Source organism: Aplysia californica, unplaced genomic scaffold, assembly GCF_000002075.1.
Source record: "Aplysia californica isolate F4 #8 unplaced genomic scaffold, AplCal3.0 scaffold00006, whole genome shotgun sequence".
NCBI classification, from domain to species: Eukaryota; Metazoa; Mollusca; class Gastropoda; order Aplysiida; family Aplysiidae; genus Aplysia; species Aplysia californica.
The window spans coordinates 2,126,088-2,145,478 of NW_004797276.1; the positions used below are offsets into that span (position 1 = coordinate 2,126,088).

Consider the following 19,391-nt stretch of genomic DNA (forward strand, 5'->3'; position numbering starts at 1 on the left):
GGCTGGATTGAAGATTTATACAGTCTAAACGCTATGACTTAGTGTCCTAGATGCTAACAGTTGTTTGCTTTTTTTCGGAGGGGGGGGGGAGGCTTATGGATGTCTGACATTTATATGGGGCTGCTTTTCATGCTTTAAATTTGTAATTATTTTGGTTGCTCTAACATTATGCCATTTTTGTTACTGTGGCTGACATGCAATTAGTACCCCATAACTTACTGTGCTCTTTATAGGTAATCTTAAAATACTTCTTTTACACAAAACATTTGGGGGCTCTCGTTGCCTAGAGGTTAAGGTGTTCGCCTCTTTCAAAGGTCCCGGGTTCGAATCCGGGTGTAGCGACCAAAAAATTTTCTTTTCTAAAATTGTCTCCTTTCACCTCCTTTCCTGCTCTTTAGCAATGTTCTGTCATCTGCTTTCGTCTCCACTTTCTACCTCCACCCCCTCACCTGCTTTTTCCTCCTCCTCTGGGCTCCTGACTCTTTCTCCACTCTTTCTACTGCTACTCCTTGGCTTTTTACTGCTGTCTTTCAGCCACCCCCTTGATCTTCTGGTAGGAAAGATCTACACCTAGCCTTCTCGGACGAAGGCGAAAAATCTTGGAGGTCCCATGTGCAAGTTGTGCACGTTAAATATCCCTTGGTTGTCTAAGATTGATAAGAGTAGGCTTCGGCCGCCACCCGGTCAAAATTCAAAATTTCCTATCAACTGAAAATGTTTATTTCCTATCAACTGAAAATGTTTAATATGACCATATGCAGTTGCAAGCGCCGTATAACACTTACCAAAAGAAGAACACAGAACATTTTATGCAAATGATTATTGAATTTTCTATGATGATGCCTCATTTCAATATTTGTAGAAATCAGGATAAAGATTATCAAGATTGAAATGAATATTTACAGTTAACTTTCTGACCGTTAAAACCAGGTCTTTGGAAATGAGTAGAATTCTTGATCTGTGTTCTTAAACATTTTCGTCTTGCCCACGGTGCTCCACAGCATGCTCCAGAGTTTGTGTTTGATTGCTTCTTGTTTCTAAATGATATATGAAGTAATAATGAGAAATGACAGAAAATAGGTCCTTGTTGTTTACTGTTAAGCTCTTAAAGTTAAAGTTGAAGAGACTAAATAAAAGCAATAAATCCCTGTTTCTTTTTTTTTGTTGTGGATGCATGTTCTTTAATAAGTTCATTCAGCTTTTGAAAAGTACGATAGGATGCATATTTATGTTTACCTTATGTAATGATACTGGGAAAGGACTGACAATAATATATTTTTCTTGCCAAAATGATGAAGAAATTTATTATGTATTCTTTCTCGTTTAAGTTTACCTTTCTAATGTGTAAGCAATTTAATTTAGTTCTGTCTGTTTATTCTGGCTATGTTCAATAATACTATAGTGCAAGAATGTATTTCGTTGAAAGGCTCTCGTATACAATCACACTCTCTCTCATATGCAAATTCCCCAGTGCACCACACACACAAATGTACACACTATCTTGCTTGCACACATGCGAATGTTACTTAATTACTTGAAGTGGAAACTTATCATGTTACTCTTGGAAAAGTTGAGGATTACCACAGCTGACAACTGAATTGTCACTTATATGTTTTTCTAATTCCACATTTTCATTTTCAACTGAGGACTTCACCGGGTACTCCATTCGTAAATTTGTAAATTGTAATGTACAACAGACATGTACAAAAATGATATTCACAATACTGGAGGAAATTAAGTTCTTTAGTCTTTTAAGGGAATGTCACTTCGCAAATCTTCCTGCAGGTTTCATTTACTTTCCTATTGTCTCTCCTTCTCTTTGTTAACAGTATTTCTTATTTTCCTTTTCATTCAGATTTTAGACAGGTGGTTTGAATCAGAGCCGCTGAAGGCAACCCTTGCCACAGACTCCGTCATTGGGGCCATGGCGAGTCCCCAGCATCCTGGCAGTGGGTGAGCCTATTGTGCAAGTGCTTACTAAAGCTTATACTTTTTCCTAATTACCTTATTTTCCTTGTCTTACAAAGCTTTTTAAGAATGAATGACTGTGTCCTTCATAGTTCCCAAAGATAGTCTGATGATGTGAAACGACGTATTGATTTTTAATGTCTTTTCCTATGTGTGTCTGAACTGCCTGGATGGTCTATCAAGCTGGCTGCTCTGTCTTGCTCAGTATGAGTTTATGGATAATGCTGATTTTGTCTTGATCATATTTTATGATAGAAAAGAACCCATGCTCTGACATGTCTCTCCTTGAAGTGTGTAATAATGCACTCTGTTTTTCCGTAATATGGGCTGTGCTCATCTCAAGTCAGTGAGAATAGAGTACTTATGATGAAGGCATACTTGTGTACAGCGACATTAACTCCAGCTTATTATACTTTTGGGTGTTTTCTGTTTATTCTTAAGGTATGTTCTTCTGCATCATGTGATGGGAGAGTTGGATGGAATGAAAGGAGCATGGGCTTACGTGGAGGGAGGAATGGGCGGTGTTTCCAAAGCAATTGCTAACTGTGCCCAAGATCATGGTGCTTCTATATTTTGTGACAAGGTAACTATCTATAGTGAGTTACATAACGAGCAAACCTTATAATCTTGTTTTCTCCCTCCACCTTTCCCTTGTGCTAAGGCTTTGGTCAGTTGTACATTACTAACGTTGTAGTGGGTTGATCTCATAAAAGGAGAAGGAAAGATGACAAAATTGAAATTCATTGTCGAGGGTAATGTACAGAAATATTTTTTTTATGACAGGGAAGTGGATGGCTGGTTTATGCTTTGGTGTCATCACCTCTCTTACTTTTTTTCAATTTTGTCATCCGTACTTGGTGATTTGTGGCAGTTAACAAAGAGTAGGTACCGCACGGTCGCGGAGACCTAAACCCAAATTTTTGCCCTCCTAAAAAGACGTGTGATCATGCATACACACAGACACTTGATATATCAGAAGAAAGAGGAGCTTTTCCACTTTTTAGTGGTATTGTTTATTTGAATCAACGATTCCTTTGAAAGCAAGATGCTGTGGGATAAAAGACGATACTATGGAGGTTTTCATGGCAGTGACCGCGCGGTTCGTGCATCGATTTTTTGGCGTGACCTTGGTTGAACAGAAACAGGCAGCGTATGATATTAAATACTGCAATCTGATTCGTCGATATTTCAAGATGAGAACACTCTTTCCGGTGATATATTTCTAAAGACTGTCCCTAAAGAATTAACAGATGAGATTTGCATGTGAAAACTTTCGATGCTGTTTTTTTATGGAACTAGTGATTGGACTGACTATGGAAATATATCGGCAGAAAGCCCATTCATTCCTCTTCAAGAATAACACAGCCATTATACGAAAATAAATACCGAACGCTACCTTTCAGCTTGCAAGCAGGGCCACCATCGGCCCAGTTTCGTATAAATTCTTTCTCCTTCCCGTCGGTAGGACCCCGCGCACAGCTGATAAGCCGCTGGTCAAGAGTGGGGATTTTTAACCTCCCCTTGCCATTTTGGTCAAAAAGCCATATTTACGTCAATAAATTTCTATCTTCTGGCTATATGATACCCCTGAAAAAAATTGAGCTTGTTGTCTATGTGCATGGGTGTGTGTTTACAAGTATTTGTGAATGTCCATTTAAATTTAAGAATGTTATGACATCTCAAATGCAGACATTTCGCAATTTAAAAAATATAGCATTTTTCTGCAACTTCAGATGTTCATAACTTTGTTAAAAATGAAGCTATATGTATACATCTGATATCAAAAGGCTCAAAATAATAAATTCTATAAGGTGGTGCTGTTAACTATGAAATCAGAGGACTTTGAAATTTTAGTCTGTGGTACCTACAAAGAGACCCGCCAAATACTGGACTGAGAAGTGACTGCACAGGCAATGTGAATGAGGAGCATCAGCTAGTGGTGCGCATCAGATGAGTGGGATGTATGTTGGAGTTGTGAATGGGTCTTGTGAAAAGATTTACAGCTCTTTCCTGAAAGGTTTTTTTTTAATGAGAAGAGAGCCTTATTTAACTTTATCTCGTTTCACACACCTACTTGTTAAAGTTTAGTCTGAAGAAAAGTTAAATAATATTTCTTCCTTAAACTTAAATGTAAATTTTGATTCTTGAACTGTCAATTGCAGCCTGTTTCATATGTAGATGTGGAAAACAACAAAGTGAGAGGTGTTGTTCTGGCAGATGGAACAGAGATTAAAACAAGTACTGTGCTGTCTAATGCCACTGCCAAGGTGACCTACCTGGATCTTTTGCCCAAGGTGCGTTCAAACTTTGATAGTGATTTTCAACTTGTATCTTCAGTAACTGTAAATGAAGTTCAGAGAGCTTACTAGATATATTAAATCAGACAGAATATCCGTAATTTCCCTTCTTTTTAATATTATCTTTGTAACGATATTTTTGTCTTTGATAGGAGAAACAACTCATGTACAGTCTTGCACTCCCAGAGCAAAATAAGCTGAGTGTGGAAATCTTTGAGTTATGTACAAATTTTCCTCTATGTACTTGATATAATTACAAAGCAAATACATATCATGTATAAAGAAAAAATTCAGGACCGGAAAATCTGTTCACTGTGCTCATGTTTCGCTGTGTGCATGTTTGATATGTATATATGCGAGACTGTGTTTTATTTATCTTTACAAAGTATGAAAAATCTGTATTTTGTATATTACGGATGGATCAGAAAAAGATAAAGGCTAACTTGTGCATACCGGTACTCTTGTCTCATAGTTAATTTTTTTCATTATGTGAGAAGACCCAGTACAATCCTGTTATTCCCAACACTTTTTACTGCTCCTCCTGGCTCCTACCTACTGCTGTCTTTCAGCTCCACCCCTGATCTTGAGGAAGGTAAGATTGAATGCCAAGTCTTCCAAGATAATGTGCAAGTTGCCTATGTTTAAGTTCCCCTCGTGGTCCTAAAATCAATAAGAGTAGGTTTCAGCTGCTATCTGGGCAAAATTCAAAATTAATTCTCTTCAAAACTGAAAACTTTCTTTTCAGTATTAAAAAAATAGTGTCTTTGAAATAGGAATGTAGTTGCCTGAAGGCAAAGGGCCCTACAAAGTAGGAAAATCGGTCACATACTTCAAAATCAGTTGCAGATCTGGCAGGAAAGCACAAAGAAGATATTTTTATAGTTTGACGTACTGGGTATTTTTTAATACATACTTGGTATTCCAAGTAAGCACTTTTGTGTACTACAATACTTCTAAAAGTTTTGCTTTTTTTGTTATTCATAAAGGGTTCCCTACCTAAGGAAACAGTGGAGGAAGTTTCTCACTTAGACTACACGTCTCCAGTGACCAAGATCAATGGTATATCAGTCTCCTTCTTATATACATATATAGTTACATTACTACTTGTGCAATGGATGGGTGCACTGGTTCTCCCCCAGACTCCTAAATCTCTCACACGTGGCTCGAAGCGCCATGCCCTGGGACCTCGCCTCAGCAGGCGTGCCAAACCGTGTGAGGAGATGATGTTAACACGGCATCACTGGGCATAACCACAAGATGGGGTGAACGGCCAGGGCGGAAAAAGTTCCCAGATTAACCTAACGGCTTCGTGTTCGAGACCAAGGCGAGCCACTGGGTGGGAGGATTTCAGCTGTGGTCTGACATGGAGAGGGATGGGCTCCACCTTGCGACATTGCCCAAGAAATGCCAATGAGGATAACCGCCAGAAAGGCAAGAACTAGTCAGCTTAGTAGACCGTCTTATGGAAACCGGTGCTGAGAAGACCAAACTAATGTCTAACAACAGCAAGAACATCACAGTGAACATCCAGGTCACAACCAGAGGCTTGAGACTGTACGCAGCTTCAAATACTTGGGTCCAATAGTGACAGACGAAGTTGAAAACCATCTGGAACGACAGAAATATCACCATCAGATCAAAGATCAGACTGATGCGTTCCTTGGTCATGTATCTTATTGTATGCGTGTGAAACCTGGACCTTGAACGCAGACCTTGAAAGAAGGATCAAAGCTGTGGAGATGAGATGCTTTTTAAAAAATCCTTGGTATCTCGTACAAAGATCACACCACAAATGATGAAGTCAAACATCGAATCAAAAATGAAATCGGACCATATGCTGACCTTCTCACTCTGGTCAGGAAACGCAAACTGTTATGGTATGGACACATCACCCGTTCATCCGGCCTTGCCAAGATGATCCTGCAAGGCAGCGTCCAGGGGAAAAGGAGCAGGGGGGGACTGAAGAAGAGTTGGGAGGACAACATCAAGGAATGGACAGGCCTGGAACTCAAAGACACGCTCAGGAAAGCTGAAGACCGGAAGGAGTTAGGGAAGCTGGTGGCCAAATCTTCAAAAGCGCCCAACGGAGATCCAGTCTACAGGATAGGTGAAGATGAAAGTGAAGTTACATTAGTTTAAACTTGAAGTAATGTGTAAAATAATTTTAATAATGGCATCTCCCTTTAATTTCCTTCAAATTTGTCAATTGTACATTCGATAAACAGCTGACTAAAAGCAGAAATACTTTGATACCAGTATCAAAAGATGACCTGACCGACTTCGTTTTTTTAAAAGGTTATAGTTCTACAGGATGTTTACACTGTTATGGAACTATTTGTGCAATGGTTGAGCAGGTGGTTGTTAATGTTTGTATTTTTAGAAACAAATTGGCGTAAGATTTTTATTGGGAGGAAAACTGCTCTTGGTGTTTGTTTTTTACAGTTTTTTCCTCCACTCTTTGTCTAGTTGCTGTTGACAGGATCCCTAACTTCAAAGCTGATCCAAATGTGAAAGAGAATGAACCTATGCCTCATCATCAATGTACCATCCATCTGAACTGTGAAGATAGTCAGCTGATTCATGATGCATATCTTGATGCTCAGCAAGGAAAAATTACCAAAACGTAGGTCTGAATGATTTGAACTTTCCCAATCTCAGGTGTCTTCTTAGCAAACAGAAGGACTGAGGGCGTGATATAAAGCTCAGTCTAAAAAGTTAATAAGCAGTATTCTTTGTCAATGAAAACTTTATTTTCACAATAGCTAGATGAAAGAGGAAAATACAGAAGACTGACAGGTACTCTTTTAGGGTAAGCTTAAATTCTGTGACCCAGTTTTGAATGAGGTTGAATGTTATTAAAGCTTGTGTGTACTGGAATATTATAGTGAATCAGTCTGGGGATACAATATGCCATGAGACAGCTGATATTGTTTAGGTCTATCTCCAATTTGAACTATTCTGGATTTTTATGTAATCAAAGCGTTTGGTCAGTTTGTTTAATTGGATGCTCACAATATATATATACTATAGAGTCCACTTTTTAAGAATTTGCAGGGCCGTCAGATTTTATTCTGGTTTAGATGGGCTTTCTGTTTAGAGAAGGTTGTTCAAATAGCGATGGTTTTCAACAGTGTAGAGTTAGGAATGCCACGCTTGTCACAAATTTCACCTTTTGAAAGTTTTTCGCATCGTATTGATGATTCAAAATTTACATATTTTAATAATTAAATTAATGGATGGATTTTGGATTAGAAAAAAAATCGGCAAGCTATACCTTCAGATCTTTCATGTTTTCATGCACTTCAGTACTGTGCTTTGATGAAGAAAGTGGCACTAAGTTTTCAAGATCTTGGTCTCAGAGTATTTGGTCACAGTTGTGTGAATGTTAAGGTTGAAATTAGGATTTCTTTTTTAACCAACAACTAGTCATTTGGTTTGTTAAAATGTTTATATTCAAAAGGCCCATGATTGAGATGGTGATTCCGTCCACCTTAGACCCTACTTTGTGTGCACCCGGGAAGCATGTTGTCCTGCTGTTCACCCAGTTCACTCCATACAAGCTGGCCCAGGGAGAGTGGGATGATGCTAATAGAAACAAGTACGCTGACGTTGGTGAGTGGACCTTCAATTGATTCAACAGAGTTATTGGATAGGTGAAGGGTGCAAAACAATGTTGAAAAATGGCACTGATTTTAGGCAAAATGTCCATAAACTATCGTCTGTAATAACAAGAAGAAATCTGAGGTAGTCTGTACAGAGACTAAATTGTAACTTGTCTTCCATTGATTTGAATAATTACGACTTTTGTGTTTTGCTTTTTTGAAGAAGCCTGAACTCTGCCCCACAGTTAAATAAATTTTGTGTGTGAAACGAAGACACATGCTGTCAGGGGTTTCTCGATAACTGTTGAAAGATGTTTACACTGCAAACTTCAGCGGAGCATCTTGCAGATCTGTTGTTTTTTTTAAAGCAGATGTTCACTGATTTTTCTTGAATTGTTGTTGTTGTTGTGACGGTCGGCACTTTTTTCTTTCCAGTCTTTGATACAATTGAGAGATATGCCCCTGGATTCAAAGACTCTGTCATTGGAAGAGATATTTTGACCCCTCCAGACCTGGAAAAAACATTTGGGCTCACGGGAGGTGTAAGTGTTTAATGTTTAATTTTTTTTTTACTATCCTCTTTTACATATTTGTATTTTACTATACTATTACTATGTCCCTGTCATATTAATAATTTGATGAAAAACCAACAGTCTCAGGATATCCTATAATGATGGAGAGTTAGTTACCTGCAGGGTTGGAGGTTATATTTTTGAGGGAATGTCACAGCATTTAACAAAGGAGATTTCAAGTTAATCTTACTCACAATGGAAGGTCATTCAGGAAGTTACAAGGCTGGGTTTTTTTAGCTAATTTTACCTGAAGAATTTAAAAAGAAAAAATTTTGAATTTATTAAAGATTGTTGTCTTTCTGCTATTTTTGTAGATAAGCAGTTGCTACTGATATTGCGATGGCCATATTTAGATTGTGAAGTTTTTATGTTTTCTGAGATGAATGCCTTTTCATTAAGTTCTCTTTGTGGATGAAGTTTTCAATAAAAAATGTATTTTCTTTTTTAACATAGACTTGTAAGTTCTTAACAACAAAGGCCCTAGATAATCATACTTTAACAATCTCTCTCATTGATAGTGATCCTTGATAAAATTCATGTTTGAGAATTAATTTGAAACCAATTTCAATTGAATAATACTCTTTCTTTGTTTGTTTTACAGAACATTTTCCATGGCTCCATGTCCCTGGATCAGCTGTACTTCTCTCGACCTACTCCTGGCCTGGCCAGCTACAAGTGCCCTGTGTCTGGTTTGTATCTCTGTGGCAGCGGTTCGCATCCTGGTGAGTATATTTCTCTCTTTGACTGTGACTTTTTTGTATACTTTACCTTTCATGCTTTGTTGTCACACTCGAATTGAGTATTATGGTTAACTGTAACAATCTATTTTGATACAGATGTTGGTTATTGTTATTTATCAGAAAATGGAAAGGTTTTTTTTAATATTGTGCTCAGGTGTCTGATGATTGCTTTACTGGCATCGCACACAGGAGACCCAAGTTTGATTCCCGAATGGGAAGAAATTTTTATCTACTGGTATCTTGGTCTTTCTGCTTGGATGTTGTATCCCTTTCAGCTCAGGTTGGCCCTGATAGGCAGGGTCGGAAGCCCGCCTCCTAAGCCTAAATGGTCTAAATTGTGTTGATGGGACATAAAAATACCTAAATTTTAACCCCTTCATTGCCGTGGGGTGTGTGTTCCTATTGTCGGCACTGATTTTCAGCAAAGCTCGTTTGATGGGATAGCAGTCTCATGCTTCAGTGCCGGTGAACTCGCTGTTTAGATCTGACACATTTATGACACATTCGAACCCCAGATCTTTGATGGTATCACATTCCCCTCTGTTTTCATTCCCTATATATATCTCCATCTTACACATAATTTTAAACAAGATGCAAAATCTAGGTCAAAAAGGGAAATTTGATGCCTATTTTATGTCATTTTGGTGTTAATGTTTTGCAAGAGTAAGTGCTTTTCTGTTTTCGACAGCTTGCAAGCCAGGCAGTTAAGTAATACTAGTAAATTTGGTACCGATATGCACATTAAAAAATTCCCGAATACAAATTCACTCTATGCTTGTCACTAAATCTCAGTACAGAAGAATTAGAGCCAGATGATAAGTGGGACCTTCGGGTAACGTCTTATAGGCAACCAGAAACACTGACATCCATGATATGGCACGAAGCTAAAAATTACACATTTCAGTGATGTTCCATGTACGTCATAAGGCAACAAATGGGTTTTAATAAAAAGATAAAAGATGTTTGCTTTTTCTAGGTAGCGTAAACACGGCCTCGCGGGCACTCGCAGCCTTCCGACCGCGTGGTATCGGTAAAATCGGGTTAATTCCGATCGCTGTTTCTTTGCTCTTTCGCTATAAAACACCAAATGCCGTACACCTTGTAAAAGTTCAGCTTTTCCTCGTTACAATGGTGTAAGTTGTTTATATGTCCGATTATTAGGAGCTGGAGAATCGCCGACGAAAGCGAAGCCCCTCGCGGTCAAAATGTGAGGTCGGCCGGTTGAAAAATTGACACGCGTGCATTCAAATGCTTCGCGGAACGAGGGTTGATTAAATACCGTCTTTTCATTGGCGGAGAACTGTAGAGCTTTAAACGGGCTTTCCCGTGATATAAGTTTAGCCTTTGGCGTCTTTATAGAAAGCTTTTAAAAATACCGTCGAAATGTTTAAAGATCACTTTTTACACAAAATATGTAAAATACCGTCTTATAAAAAGACTTAATTAAAAGATCAGTTCATTTCCTATTAGAATAAAGTAATTAAATTGGAATTATTTTACATCAATCCTTCCGCGAGTCACAGAAAGCATGTGACCCAGCACGGGGTACACTACAGTATAGAGCCGACTCGGACGCCGGGCGGCTCAACGCTCGACAGATATCGTGTTTGAGGAGATAAAGTACTGATTTGTAAAGATCTCACAGTCTTGAAAAAAATTATGCTCCATATATTTGTTATAGTGATTGTACTCTGTTAATGTGGAGATGTTTAGTGCACTTGTTACTTTTTTATTGTCTGTCAAACATGGGGTTGCAGCCAGTGACTGACTTTAACAAATTTGATCAAATTTTAAACAACTACAATTTTCTTAAAAATTGATGGAGATGTTAAAGAATGGTACCAAAATGCTCAGTGGATATAGGCCTTTCAAGTGGAACTGATAAATTTGGCATACAGCTAGTTTGAAAATTTAGTTTCTGGTACCTACTTTTTCAGAGTAGACTTAGACTTGTTTTTTTATTTAGGTCTGTTCTTCCTGATTACAGCAACATATTTGATGTACTGACTATTCTTATTCTTTTTTGTTGTATCTTTCCCAGGCGGAGGTGTGATGGGAGCTCCAGGAAGACTTGCTGCTAGTACTGCTTTGGCTGACTTGTAATGTGCCCTGAGTAGGGCAGATCATTGTTTCACTGCTTTTACTCACAACTGCCTGCTGATGCATCGAGTTGATTTAGGGGCAGTCTGGAAATGTCCAAATAGTGGACAAAAACATGTCTAACTGTTGATTATTTTTTAGGGTTTTTGTTTTGTAATTATCTGCCACACCTTCTTTTTCAGGGTATAAGTGGGTTTTTAGACAATCTGTATTTTCAAGTCTTAATTTGAATTGATGTATTTCATTTCCTTTTTTGGCATATTTACTACTCTTTATGATTTATATTTACCTACAGTACTTGGGTGTTGACATATCGATTTATACAATTAGACATGGACAACTCAAACATTTCAGGGAATGACAAATGTGTGCGACACATCGGTAATGCGAGTAGCGCAATTTAAAAAAAGAGAGAGATATAAAGAAAATCAAGGGCAGTAACGGTGGCGGTACAATGGTCAGAAAATGAATGACCGTTGTGAAGAAAGATTTGATTGAGTTATCCTGGACGAGTTGTTCGACAAATCAGTACAGTAGAACATGGCTGTAGCGAGGCTTTTAGCTTCAGAAGAAGAATCCCGCTGCAGGCAAGTTCCGGCTCGAAATGCAAAGGGGAATTATAGAAAAATCACACACCACTCGCTCTCCTCTTCTTTTACTGTCTTTTTGGTCTGGCCTAGGGCTATTTAACTTCACTTTTGGAGTGGCTCACGTAATGCGTCTCTCCGCACCATCTCTCTCTGCTGCCTGCCCCCCCTCATTCATCACTGGACTGGCCAATCACAGTGCTACACCACTGACTGCCTGTATGGAGCCCACCTACAGCCTCTCACCCCCCACCCCTTTCCCCCCAGCTAGAGCTCGCTCGATTTCTCCTGCTGTATCCAAGTTCGGGCTTTTCCTTGCCCCATTTAACCCATGCACAGTTAATTGAGTTTACATAGACAAAAAAAACAGTAATGTCCCGCTGTAGTAGGGATGGTCCGGCTGCAGTGGGTGCCACTTTTGTCATGTTCTACTGTACGAGTGTTTGAGAGAACAGTATTGCCAATGCAAAGAAAATATAGTGGTTCAGTCAGGGAATGGCATATGGTATGAGCTATCCATAATTTTGAGTTTGAAGTGTTTGTGGTATCTGTGCCCAATTATACCTGGTTTAAATAAAAGGGATGAAGGGCGGATAGTGCGTGTGTATCATTCGGTGTCAAAGTAGTAAAAGAAAGGAAGAGAGTAATGCTGATGAGCCTTGCACCGTAAAAAAAAATTGCTCTTACATCAGATCCCTATTATTATGGTGATGTAAGGAATACGACTGGTCAGTTCACACCACCCACCAACCACATACAACACACATATACGAACAAAAACACGAACATAATTCAGCACCTAACAATGTGGCATCTCTAACTTGGTGGGTAGGCTATTTTACTTGCTACTGTAAGGTTGCTGGTTTTTTGGGGGTTAGAGCGTCAGCGCGGCAAACGTTGTGTCCTTAGTTAAGGCCCTTTACACTCATTTTTCCATTTGGCTCAGTTTTATCGGAGATGGACATTAAATTTGGAGGTCCCACTTCTTAAATTTAAACAACCTTATCGAGAATGAGGAAGAAGAAGAAAATCGAGAAAGAGGAAGAAACAACCTTACTTAAAAGTCTGTCTTTGATCGCATCCTGCCACCTAACCTTTCTAATTTGTTTTTATTTTGTGCCCTTCAAAAATACTGAAGTGAAATCCTCTACATTAATTTTTTCTTTTGTTAAATACAAGTACCAACAGTCTTATACGGTGGAGTCCACTAAAACTGAGCATGGTTAATCAGTAAACTTTGGTAAACTGAATGAAAATGAAACCTCCGATTATTTTTCCTTCTATAGTGCAGCTTCTCTATAACGACCTTCGATATAACGACATTCTCTATAACAACATGGTGCCCAGGTCCCGATTTTTTCCTTTAAAAAAAAAAAATATATATATATATATATATATATTATATTAGTAATTTTTGGTTGCCTCTCTATAACCGCAACTCTCCATAACGACATATTTTTCTGATCCCGATGATGTCGTTGTAGAGAGGCTGCACTGTATTTGAGCAACCTCTCCCAAAAACCCAACAAAATCGAAGAAAATCCCATGGTCAAGCTGATGTCGGTTTTGCGGACTCTACTGTATATCAAGATAATTTTTAACTGAATTGTTTTACAGTTACATGTACTTACATTCCTTGTCTTTGCTGTGATATACATATAAACCAAAAATTTGCTCATGAAAGCCAGAACTTGGCCCCTGTTGAAATCCAATAAAGTATGTTGTTTTAGTTTGAGCCCATGATAGATCTGGAGTTCTGTTTTGTTCACTCTGAGTTACAAATGTAATGGACAGTATATCCTGTCTTTGAATACCAAATCTCATTGTTTATGGTGTAATGAAAATATATTTCCTCCGGGTCATTCCAAAATCCGGATATTCTATTTCTATCACGATATACCTAATCATAAGGTCAGCATTGCATCCGGCACAAAATGGTGTTTTCATCTATTGCAGATGCTACATACAGAATGTCCCCAACTCGATGACCGCCAAAAGAAGTTAAATGAATTAAAATCTGCTTTAAATGCAGCAAAGTTCTTTGGTAGAAACACAAAGTAAGGAACCATCCAGACAGTTTTGTGTAAGATATTAGATCTGCATGGAAGAGGAATCCGCATTAGAACTTATGGCTTTACAACAAATGCTCCACTTCGCCCCCATCATGAACAATGCATTTCTGTGATCTGACTAAAAATGCAGCGTTCTGACACTATTACATGTGGTTGATCTCGATTTTTTAGATCCTCTTATTCACATCATCTGGTCTTTCCATTTCCCAGTCCAATGCAGGGGGGCTCTCGTGGCCTAGAGGTTAAGGTGTTTGCCTCTCATTCAAAGGTCCCGGGTTCGAAGCCGGGTAGTGACCGATAAATTTTCTTCTCTAAATTTGTCTCCTTTCACCTCCTTTCCTGCTCTCTAGCAATGTTCTGTCGTCTGCTTTCGTCTCCTCTTTCTACACCCCACTCCCTCATCTCCTTTGCCCCCCCCCCCCTCCTCTGGGCTCCTGATTCTTTCTACAGCCTTCCTACTACTACTCCTTGGCTTCTTTTTACTGCTGTCTTTCAGCCACACCCCTAATCTTCTGGTAGGAAAGATCTACACCTAGCCTTCTCGGACAATAGCGAAAAATCTCGGAGGGCCCGTGTGCAAGTTGCGCACGTTAAAGATCCCTTGGTGGTCTAAAATCGATAAGAGTAGGCTTCGGCCGCCACCCGGGCAAAATTCAAAATTTCCTACCAACTGAAAAAGTTTAATGTGTCCCGCGCGCTTATATGATGACCTTATGCAGTTGCGAGTGCTGTAAAAGACTTACAAAAACAAAAACAAACTAGTACCGGTACCATAGAAATGAACCTTGTTGCTAAAAAGCAAACAGAGCATTGAAAGTTCTCTTTCTGTCTCACTTGTCTTCAAAACCCTCGCACTCAATGTTGTTCTCTCCAAAGGATTATCTGGGGTTATTTCTTTGTGGAAAAAAATGTGATAGCTTTTCCTCTTTTTCAAATCATGCCTAAGATTCTGTAAGTCAGGGACTTTGACAAGCCTAGTTCATGGCTACGATGTTGACGCATGATCTGATATCACAGTTTGCAGTTTTATTAATGCTTACTTTACTTCCTTCCTTAATATCTTTAATAAAATAGCCTTCTGACAGACATCTTCTCACCTTGAACTTAAACTGTTCATACTACTGTACTCTACAAATTGCTCTTTCAGAAGGTGCTTTAGATCTAGATCTGGAATCAGCTCCTACTCCTCACAATAAAAAAAATAAAAAATAGGATTGAACTGAAGCTTCTGTGCAGACTTGAATTCAGCTTTTAATGCAAAAGGCCTTTTCTGGGTTACTCCAAGACATGGCTGATACAGCGGTGCTCATCTAACCCATTAACATTTTGAGCATGAATTATGGCATTCTGATGATCAAACATAATTCTTCTTAAATTTGGAGCAGATCTTTGCAAAATTATAAAATGTATTTTTTTTCCTGTCATCAAGTCTGGGACTGGGACAGTAGGTATGTATTGGGGAGGTATGTCAAATGCGTAACTTTGTAAAAAAAATAGCTGTAAAAAATAGCTTTGTCACTTCTACTTCTAGTTCTAGAGAGACTCGAGGGTTATTGTGGCCCAAACTTGTGTGTTATGTTATGGAGTTTATTTCACTTGTTCATTCCATTGTTCCTTCCACATAGCGGAGGTGTAGCTTTTGACCTTATTTTTTAAACTCTGTCTCAGACTCAACTGTCTGTGAGAGGGTGATCTCTGTTGATCCCAACTGGAGAGACAAGGATTCCTTCACCAGGTTTCCTTGGATGCTCACATGACTAGGTAACTTTACAAACACAATAAGTTTTCCCTGTTCAGCGGAGTGAATTTTTCACTGTAATTTCACTATTGTATTTTTGAAGGGTTTAAATCGAGTGTAAAATTGGTGAGGAAAGTGAAACAAGACGAGGAATCGGACAATATTAGAAAAGATGATTTTGGGGAGTCTACAGAGTTCAATGCCATATATATATATTATAGATATTAAATATTTTTTAAAAATTATGTCACGACCTGTCGTGGAAAAAGATCTACGCACGTTTTCACGACTTGTTTGTCTCTTTGGACCAATCGGTGAACAGCTGGGTCATGCCAGAGGTCATAGACTCTCTGCCCTCTGCTCAGACTCTGCTGGCCATGCTTCTCTCTCTCTCTCTCTCTCTCTCAATAAGAACGGCGGATGCAAATCTCCATTCCTTCGAAATGGGACGAATTTTAAAAATTAAATCGTATCGTGAGTTTGAGGAAGAATTTCGGAAGTACTGCGGTACAAAGTATGTTTTCAGAAGAAAAAAAAATCCTCGAAATCAGTCACCGCCAAGAACAACACGACAATCAAAGACGAGTCAAGACACTAACCAACGGAGTGGTAGCAGTATAGTACTTCATGGAAGGAAGCTACGACCGCACGAGCAGAGACACATCAAAGAAACTGCAATAAGTTATAAGATTAAGTCTTGATTTTATCGGTTCTTTTGGGTCGATTGAAAATGAAAGTGACGGTCGGCGACAGTCAGCAACAGTCTGCATTTTAAAAGTATTGTATGTCAACTGGCTGTATATAATTATAATTATACATATGTGTGACCAAAAGACTTTACGACATTTCCCACCAAGTTTTTATTTCTCCCCCCCCCCTCTCTCTCTCTCTCTCTCTCTCTCTCTCTTCCCTCTCCTCTCTCTCCCTCTCTCTCTCTCTCTCTCTCTCTCTCTCTCACAGTCACAAATAGAATCTATTGATTTATTTTCATGACAACACAGTGTTTATAATTCACAACACGCATGTCACAAATGTTGCGTTATCAGATCGAGAAAAGCCGAATGAATATCACTCAATCGCGACCACCATAAATGAACTTACTGGCCTTATCGGATTTGGTTTTCAAATGTCGATAACTTTATGTACTTTCCCGGGTCATTCTCGAGGCAAATTACAGATTTCCTCAAATTCTCGGGGCATTCCTGGGTCTCGGTGATTCTTGGATTCCCTGGGCCTGGCAAGTGACAGGGCAGTTTCTTCAGACTGCACCAAATCTGAAGGAGTCGGTCTTGATTGATCTATCACATTGAAGTCAAGAACTACAAACCAGGCTTTCTGAGTGCATTTATGTAAGTTATTTTTGTAAGCCAAATTGCTGTTAAATGGGCACTGTTAGCAACTGATCACAACATTGAACAATGTCCCTTTTCCAATGGAGTGGACCTTTTGCGGACGTCTCCGATCACAAGAGGTCCCTTCTAAAAAGTAAGGGAATAACCATGCGGCCATCCCCTCCCTCAGCCCTGGGTCCCCTTTGTTGTTTTCTTTATGTTAAGACATTTACACATGAAACATGTATTTAATTATTCACTACTTCAACACATGAACCTATCTATAATCGAATAAAAATATGACAAGAAAGCTTTGTAATGAACATGGACAAGTGACCAGTCAAATTTTCACTTTGGGATATTTTGCTCGACCAAATTCTTCAAACCACTGCCGATCTCAAACTTTGCTGCCTATCGAGACCATTTTGGTCGTGAACATGTGATTCATGCCAGTATTGCCAGTGCATCACAGGAGCTTGGTTTCCGTTTGGAAAATGAAACAAGACCCGAGTTATTGACTTTATAAGGAAAGTGGCCGCAAATAGTGGCTTTACTCTAGTCCTAATTACTCTCTCTCTCTCTCTCTCTCTGCCTCTCTCTCTCTCTGTCTCTCTCTGGCCCATTCCATGAGCGGTCCACCAAAATGCAAAAAGATTAATTTTTGGAGTGAATATGCTGTATGTTATTTGAAAGCACTGCATAATAATGACTTTTTTGGGGGGGTTTCCGGACCGGTATGCTTATAGCCTATAGATATTGTCAAAATGTGTATAGTACAGTGGAATCCTGTTATAACAAAAGGGAGGGGACCGGAGCAAAATGTCCGTTATAGCAGGATTTTCGATATAAAAGGGATCCAGTAATAAATTCAAGGGAAACTGTAAAGTACGCAATCTATGAGTGGTGTTCTGTTTATTTCCTTTTGCTATATCCCCTGATGATAACTTTGTTTCAACATGACCTCCAGGCCTTACTTGATAAAAAATCGAATCAGGTTTCTTTCTCTAGCGCTAGATCTAGCGATGTTGACAGCTCGGCGTTGCCGATCAGAAAGAAAGGGCTCTGGGCTAACTCACCCGCTGTGTTGTCCCCAAGGATATTAAAATATTAGTTCTAAACTCCTTGGTTGTCCCCCACCCCATCACACCCTGTGGTGCATTCCGTCAGCTTGCGCACGTCACTCATTCGCTCCATCCATTACATTGCTGTGACCTCTCCACCCCTGCATTGGAGAAGTGAGAGGCATGGTAGGCCTTGATAATCTAAACTAGGCTTACGCTGGCGTATCATCACGCGATGCGTTCTGCTTGTCTGCGCAAGCCACACCCTACCTACTCAGTCGCTCCGGCCTTCATTGTTGACACACATGGGCTCTCCCATTCTTTGTTTCGCTAGATCACCAACAAGTTTCTCAACTAGCGAGGTTTTACATGATGTATAATTGGCCTATGCACTGTATACAGCAGCAGCAGCAATATTCCGCTATAACCGACTCACGTGTTTGTTTGATTGCGCTTTAGCAGTATTTTATTCACAAAGGTAAAGAAGAGGAAAAAAACGGGGTTTTAGAATAGTGTCTTTATAACAGACTTCTCGTTTTTTCCGGACTCGTTATTGGTGGACTCCACTGTATAACACTTTTGGTTACATGTATAAACTATCAATGGATTTAGACCTAGATCTACCGTTTCTGTGTATTTATTTGAATCGTTTGGTTGTATTTATTACTCTTTATTTTTTATCGAAGAAGAAGGCACTTTGTATTGTCATTAAAAAAATAAAAACTTAGTGGGAAATGCCATAAAGTCTTTTGGTAACACATACAGCTAGTTGGCACACACTACATGTTCTTCATGCAGACTGTTGCCGACTGTCGCGACCGTCACTTTCAACCGACCATTTTGTTGTTGTTGTTGGTGGTTATTTGTAACATCAATTTAGAGGGTTGAAATCGTAGATCTAGGCCCACCCCTTACCTTACTCTGAGAAACCCCTAGAGCTCTCTCTCTGAAGTGGCGAACGATTGCTGGCGATGGCTAGACCCGATACCTGCACATTATTTTAAACATGCTCTTGTTGTAGAAGCTTTTCTTCAAGAGACGTGAAGAAAGTAGAGCTTAGATTAGATGTAACACACATAACATGGAATCACTTGAATCAGATGTAAGATACACAAAATCGAAAGGATGGTATTATTCCATTTCCGCTATTCAATTTGTCATCGCATCCTTGACACTGACAGTAAGCTACGCAAATCCGGGAACATCAAACTTGACGGTACGATCACCAAGCCTACTCTAATTTTCTATCTTTTTTTTTTTACACGTTCGATGGTAGAATGTCAAAACCAGAGCACAATTTCGCTTTTTTTAAAAATAAGTCCT

At 39.2% G+C, this 19,391-nt stretch overlaps 1 protein-coding gene across 1 annotated transcript in view; it reads left to right on the top strand.

Annotated features, from left to right (window-relative positions):
• Positions 1-13,611, top strand: part of LOC101858677 (pyridine nucleotide-disulfide oxidoreductase domain-containing protein 2) — a gene marked incomplete in the record, with an annotated part of 28,159 nt that extends 14,548 nt beyond the window's left edge. Inside the window, 9 exon segments of the mRNA XM_013080906.2 lie at positions 1,856-1,953; positions 2,410-2,551; positions 4,131-4,262; positions 5,252-5,324; positions 6,732-6,888; positions 7,726-7,877; positions 8,303-8,409; positions 9,041-9,161; positions 11,221-13,611. Coding sequence (XP_012936360.1) covers positions 1,856-1,953; positions 2,410-2,551; positions 4,131-4,262; positions 5,252-5,324; positions 6,732-6,888; positions 7,726-7,877; positions 8,303-8,409; positions 9,041-9,161; positions 11,221-11,282 — 1,044 coding nt within the window.
• Between the last annotated feature and the right edge of the window lie 5,780 nt (positions 13,612-19,391).